This window comes from Ostrea edulis, chromosome 1, assembly GCF_947568905.1.
Source record: "Ostrea edulis chromosome 1, xbOstEdul1.1, whole genome shotgun sequence".
NCBI lineage: Eukaryota > Metazoa > Mollusca > Bivalvia > Ostreida > Ostreidae > Ostrea > Ostrea edulis.
In genome coordinates this window covers 103127223-103134909 of record NC_079164.1, presented here as the reverse complement: position 1 = coordinate 103134909, position 7687 = coordinate 103127223, and the positions used below count along the sequence as shown (strand labels likewise).

Genomic DNA, 7687 nt, shown 5'->3' with positions numbered 1-7687 from the left:
GAGGCATGATCAAATGATGAGAAATTTCTATAATTCCAATCTTATTTATTACAATTGTTTTGATTGGACAAAAATAAAGCTGAACAAGAGTTTACACATCAATAAATCCGAAAACGCGATGTATTCATACACGCCTGAAAACAAACAACATAGTGCGGGGAAACTATTCAAATTTTTGCAATTGTTAATAAAGTGAATGAATTGGAATTATAAGAATCAAACATTCTTTTGGAAGAATTTATCGATGTGTAAACTCCGGACATTTTACTCACAAACTTAACATAAAAGTGCTTCGCACTTCTATTCAGTTTATGAGTAAAATGTCCGGAGTTTACACATCGATAAATTCTTCCAAAAGAATGTTTAATCCTATAGTAATGCGTATTACAAATACGGATACCGAGTAGTAACATAAACAACATATGCAAGTATCCTTATCATGTGTGCGCATCTTATAGTGAACCAATGAACGTTCTACTTACCTGTATACTGGTCGGGGTTTTTATGAAATAGACTGTGTGTTTTAAAGCAACATACATTGTTTTATTGTCGTATCTTATGCAATTTCAGTGTGTGAGTTATGTGGGCTAGTGAGCGTGTAGAGTGTGAATGGTTTTGTGTATGTCCTTTCTGTGTGAATGAAGTTATTTCTCGTTTGTGTTTCTTTTTCACATGTCAATATTCAGTTTGAAAACAAGGAGTTATTTCCTATCTCGAGTCAAAATTGTGACACGTGTCATTATTGAATATATTCACGTATTTCTCATTATTTTCTGTCTTTTAAAACAGTAATTTAAGAACAACTCAAACAACTTCGTTTCGGCCTTGAGTTTTCAAATCATATCATTATTGTATTGTTCCGGATTCTTGCACGTAATTTTTGTATTCATAAGCAGTGATACATTGAAATCTGATGATTTAGTGTTAAATTTAACTCAACATACGACCGGTCGACAGGGGATGCTCACTCTTCCTAGGCACCTGATCCCACCTCTGGTATATCCAGGGACCCGTGTTTGCCCAACTCTTGTATTCGTTATAGGAGTTATGAAATTGGTCACTGTTCGTTATCTTCACCTTTAATGTTTACCTCCTATGCAACGACGATGGTTGACACTAGTATGGACTGGTAGCCATGGTTGAAGATAGGATATAATAAACTGAAAAACTTTGTCGATGCATCAAACAATAACTGGAATTATAAAGTTCAAACAGTATCGAAACTCAGAATTAATTATTTTAGCTATGTTAATGTTTCAAATATCTTCCAAACTGAACCACACATAATATCAAAACTTTCAAAATGCGAACGCTCAATTGTTCCTGAGTTCAAGACAGTATTAGGGTTCGTGACAACAACGAGAAATTCACATCATTCATTTGGACTGCGATTCAGTGTCCAATGTCCAGTTCTTGAAGAAATCCAGGTGTAGATCAGTCTGTAAATAAAAGACTGAAACAACACACCTTTCTATTTCAAATTAAACCAATGCTTTGATGAACTTCTCATTTGATATTTGTTCAACACCTATATATATATATATATATATATAAAATCGAGAAACCTCGCGTCTGACCAAACTGTGAATACATGCCTTGCATTCAATCACAACATGTGGTAGTGCTAATTCAAGTGACACTTTGGAAAGGATGTATGCCTTAGATACACATTCTACGTTTAGGGGGAAATTATCACATTTTCAAATTTCATATATAATTATATTCATATTAGTAATATTGTCTCAGACTGCAAATGTTATTAACTCTCAGCACATCGATAAGGTTTTAAAATTGCAAGAACAACTGTTATTTAAGATAAACCATGAGCTGTCTTCATGTACCCCATAACTGTAATCACATGTGGCGGATCTGAGTTTTTCAAGAATTCTGAGAGATAGATCATGATTATATATATATATATATATATATATATATATATATATATATATCCAATAATAAAAGTCAAGAAACACAAAACTCGAATAACATTTCACTGTTAGCGCTTTCGGCTTTAATGCCTCTCACGAACAGTTATAAAACTGAAGAGGCATTAAAGCCGAAAGCGTTAACAGTGAAATGTTATTCGAGTTTTGTGTTTCTTGACTTTTATTATTGGATGTATTTACTGTATCAAATACCGAATTCTTTTTTACAAACTATATATATATATATATATATATATATATATATATATATATATATATATATATATAAAACACTGAAAAGGCCACAACACATGTCTATGGACATCTTGGTGAGCGATATTCTTACAATTACGTTACGGAAAGCGACAGATTCGGGGAGGGTTTATTATGGTATGGGCAGGGTCAAGGAGTGAAAATGCCTCTGATGATTATCCATGGCAATCTTACAGCAGTAACATATCGAGATCAAATTTTGAGACCACACATCCATCCATCAACCTAACCTTACGCTGCAGCAGGACAACGTGAGGCCCCCCACGGGGCTAAGGTTTGTCGCAACTCTCTGACTCACAACAGCATGAACCGTCGCGGTCGTCTAGAGGTAGAACGTTCGGCCCGCATGCCGATGGTCGGGGCTCCAATCCCGGCCGTGACAGACATAAGTCTTAAAACAGGTAGTGCAAGTTCCATCACCAAACGCTCGGCATCAGGTGTGAATGTCAGGGGTCCTCGGAGATGACCTTAAAAACAGATGTCCCGTGTCACAGTAGGTGTGACGCGCTAAAGAACCCTCACTGCTCAATGGCCGTAAGCATAGGCCTAAATTTGAACCCCTTTACCGGTCTTGATGACGCCTCCATATGAGTGAAAATTCTCGAGACAATTTAACAAATACAATCAATCACAACAGCTTGTGATCAGCACGCTAGACCGTTCGACCAATTAAGCAAGGGCTGTATTCTAACTCTGGAATATCTAGGGGTACGTGTTTGTCCAACTCTCTATCTTGTATTGCTTATAGGAGCTATGAGATTGATCACTATTCGTTATATATATATATATATATATATATATATATATATATATATATATATAATCTAAATAGAAAGAGTTGATAGAACACAGTCAAAATAATTAATAACAAAAGCAGGAAAATATGCAGTTCCAAAACATATTCAAATCACTAGCGCTTTCTGGATTTTAACATCCATCCTCAGGTGAATACAAATATTAAATACAAAGTTGTTTATCTTAGGGACGTCAGGATAATCTTTGCAGGGAGAGAATAGACGGAGGAAATATCCCAATAATTTTTTTTTTAAAGATTTTACTCCAAAAAAGATTTATTCAATATTTGTACTCACCTGAAGATGGATTATATATATTATCATGACACCCCTAAGATAAACAACTTTGTATTCCATATACATGTATATATATATATATATATATATATATATATATATATATATATATATATATATCTTCGGAGTAATATCTTAACATCTGTTTAAAAACTTCTTGTGATATTTCCACCGTGTTACCCAAACGGTCAAAATATTTCAAGAACATACCAGTGTTGAGATCAGATGCCTAGAAGGAGTAAGCTTCCCCTCTCGACTGGTCACACCCGTCAAGAGCCACATATCCCGACCACGCAACTGGAGTTAACCGTAGTCAAAATCAGTGTGTCAAGAACGGTTTAACAATCGGTATGAAACACATCAGACAGCATTCGACCAAATGATAGGTTGTACTGACGAACTAGATCGTTATAAAGACCATAGGATTTGCAAAATGCTGACTTTAAAGGAGACTGTTGAAACCCCTGCACCATCTTGATTTAAAAACCGATCATATGCAGAACAAGTTCGTGCGAATCAAATCAATTAAGAGATATAAAGACCATATGTAGGTGATAATGGAATATTGCTGCATAAATATGGGAAGTCGACGATATACACATCACATTCAATAAATACAACCAGTGACCTCACTGAATTTTTTAATCTGATATCATGAACTTATCTTGTTGGTTATAAAGTGAATATACAAGAGTCTGTGCAGATATTTTTCTCGTTTTGAATTTCGAGCATATGGTGTTCTTTGATTTCAGATTTGACAACATTTTGTCTTTCTTTCCAAGGAACAAGTCATTTGTTTTCACATAGTTTTTCAAGATAATTTGGAAAAGGCACCTGATGTTACAGTTCAGTTTGGCACTTGTTTCGGTGAACCAGTACATTTTCTCGTTGATTGACTTTTGTAAAACGTCTTCTGTTGTCACTTGTCTAGAATTTCTCAGATCTATTTTATTTCCCACTACCATTATTTTGTTGAAATCTTTTCCTGGAATTAAAGAAGCACGTAAGTAAATGTTGTCATCAGATGATATTTACATTTTTCGTGTTTTTATCTCGATATCTCTACAAATTGTAATGATAGCCATTTCCTAATGAATGTGTTATAGATGTAAACAATGCGGATATGAATACAGATAAATATAGTACGTCTATTTTAAGCACTGGAAATTCTTACAAAAATGAAATAGCAGATAAATACAAAAGTAAATTATTTATTTCCAAAACTGAATTTTTTGTCTTAAATATCATATCGGAAGATGTAACACCAATCCATAGTCTTGAGGTAGAGGATTGAAATAGACAATTGTCATGGTATTCTTTAATATTGTCGATGATTTCTTTAGGTGTATATTTTACCTTTTATGTCCCTGATTTTTTGGCACAGTGTAAATGCCATATCAAATGACTGGCGGTTGTCTACTGCATACACGACGACAAAGTAGTCTCCATTTTTTATGTTAACGTCCCTCATTGCAGGAAATTCATCACTCCCAATGGTGTCAATGATTTGTACTTGTTGGAATATTCCATCTAGCAAAAAGAAGGGAAAATGTGAATGGGTAAAAACAAAAAGTATCCATAACTACACGTGTGACAATATATTCTTCAAAAATATCATTACATAGAACCCCCTCCGCCTCAATTAGAAAATAAAGATTTTACTTACTCGGAAGGCGAACTGTTTCGTTGTAGCTTTGTCCTAGAGTAACCTCGGTCTCGTTTTGAAATGATTCGTACAAAAACTGTTTTATAGTACTGGTTTTCCCAACCCGCTCCGCTCCGAGGAATACAATTCGAAGTGGCTTCATTTTATTTCTTCGGGGTATTGAAATCGTGAGCAATTTTTCAATTCTTAAAATTTCAGATGATTTCGTTATATATACTTTGGCGATGGAAATGCTGCTGTCAGTCAAACTTCAACTGCATCAACGAATACATTTTCAGATCGCTAATTGAGTTGTTTAGCAGTCCACCTACATATAATATTCATGATATATACAGGTATCAAAAGATCAGGAATTTTAATGCCCTCTGATTGGTCCAGCCGATCTTTTCTGGTGTGTAACTCAGTTTGATATTAACTTTGGGAGGTTTATTCGGGATTTTCCTCCTAACCAACCACAGATTTGATGACATATTTATCGCCCAATCAAACTGCGCGTTTATAGCATGTATTGTATCGGTAAATCAAATCCAATGTCCTTAATACTTCTACCAAACATTAAACATTACTAATTATGGTCATATAACTATCATCTACAATGTAAAAATAACTTATTGAGAATACAGATCAAAACTCATTTAATATCAAATGCTATCTACAAAAGTAAATAGCTTTGTGGCGGAGCCCATATAGTGAAAATGCGTTGACTTTAAAATTAACTTTTTGTTTGACTTCTGCATATTGTAAAAAAAAAAAGAAATAAAAAAATATATTACATGGTTATGAAAAGCGTGTAAATATCTATAAAACCTCAACAGTTTTAAAAAGAGATTTTAAATGGTATGGTTTTTGTATGGTGTGACGACTCAGTGTCTAGTTTCTTGGTATGTTTGGTGATTTATCACGTTTTTCATGAAATGCGAAGATAACGAACAGTGATCAATCTCGCGATTCCTATAACCAATACCAAATAGAGAGTTGGGTAACACGGACGCCTGGATACACCAGAGGTGGGATCAGGTGCCTAGGAGGAGTAAACATCCCCTGTCGACCGGTCACACCCGGCGTGAGCTCTATATCTTGATCAGGTAAGCGGTGTTATCCGTAGTCAAAATCAGTGCAGCAAGAACGGCTCATGCATATCGAATTAGTTAAGATATAAACACACACTATACCGGTGATAATGGAATATTTCTGCGTAAATATGGGAGGTTGACGATGAAGAAACTGAAATCATCCCGTTTGTCATAATGCTGAATTGCTAGATTTCCGTTAATATCTACTTTCAAGAAAATAATATCACATGGATAATCACTGAATTATTAAAGAAAAAGACTTTGAGGATCAATATGCCCTTTTTGTAGATATTTGAATTAAGAAACAAATAACCTGGACAACTTCTGTTCTATATGTCTTTACAAAATATGTGTGCATTAGACATGAAATAAGCAATACAAAATAGATAGTTGGGCAAACACGGACCCCTGGACACACCAGCGGTGGGATTAGGTACCTAGGAGAAGTAAGCATCCCCTGATCAGGTAAACGGAGGTATCCATAGTCAAAATCAGTGTGCCAAGAATGGTCTAACAATCGGTATGAAACACTTCATACATGTACTTCATACATACTCCTCCTAGGCACCTGATCCCACCTCTGGTGTGTCCAATGGTCCGTGTTTGCCCAACTATCTATTTTGTATTGCTTATAGGAGTTTTGACATTGATCACTGTTCGTTATCTTCACTTTCATTTTGCAAACGAACAGTGATCAATTTCATAACTCCTATAATGTAAAACTTATACGGTACCAATTTTGATGCACCAGATGCGCATTTCGACAAATAATGTCTCTTCAGTGATGCTCAAGCAATACAAAATAGAGAGATGGGCAAACACAGGCCCCTAAGGACCTCAACACGGACCTCAAACGGACACCCTACTTAGCTGGAATAGATGTATGGACTAATGACGTCTTACATGACTCAGTTGTAGATAAACAAGTCCTACACACGTTTCTATACCTGTGAGTTGAATTAACAACCCACATGTACGCCTCAACCATTCTTGTTTGTTATTGCAATTGACGGGGTGCAGTTCTCAGTGAAGAACGAAAGATAAATAAGTCTTACATTACAAGTTGTGGTGGAAATCAAGGATTGTATTCATAGCTTTTATCAAACTTATGCACCAAAGACTGTTATCCTGTTTGAATGTAACTAATATTTGCAATTACGTCATACGCGACGTTAATAATCCATCATTTTTCGTGAAATTTAGGGTATAATTCACTGTCATTGTATTTTGTTTCTAAACGAAAACGTGGGGAATATTACTATGTGTAGGTTTGATTTAGAGTTAGCATACCCTGCCAGTTCCTGGTTGTGACAGGTAAAAATGTAAAGTTAACCCTTATGTATGGATTACATGGACATTTCAAAGATATTGTAGGAAAGAAGGGAAGAAAAATCTTTGAATCAATCAGAGATCAAGGCTGACGAGTGCAAGGAGAACGGTTGGTTTTATTGACAGTGGAACCGGGATCCTTGCATTACTAGTTAGGTGATCGAAACACTGAGCTAGCAAGTATAGTAATATTATTAATGTAAATGTACAACATGAAATGAAAGCTTTTTATAAACCCGGCAATAATCTGCACATCAGAGAGATGAAAAATTAGTTTAGAAAAAATAAAAGACGGAAACAACGCATATGACTTTCAGGGATATACCAATT

General features: G+C 35.2%; 1 protein-coding gene across 2 annotated transcripts in view; it reads right to left on the bottom strand.

Annotated features, from left to right (window-relative positions):
* Nucleotides 1-1219: 1219 nt before the first annotated feature.
* Nucleotides 1220-7687, bottom strand: part of LOC125654539 (exosome complex component RRP42-like) — a 49747-nt gene continuing 43279 nt past the window's right edge. For both annotated transcript variants that reach the window (XM_048884544.2, XM_056141920.1), the window contains one exon: nt 1220-1439. In XM_048884544.2, coding sequence (XP_048740501.1) covers nt 1377-1439 — 63 coding nt within the window. In that variant the 3' untranslated portion in view covers nt 1220-1376. The remainder of the gene's footprint in view (nt 1440-7687) is intronic.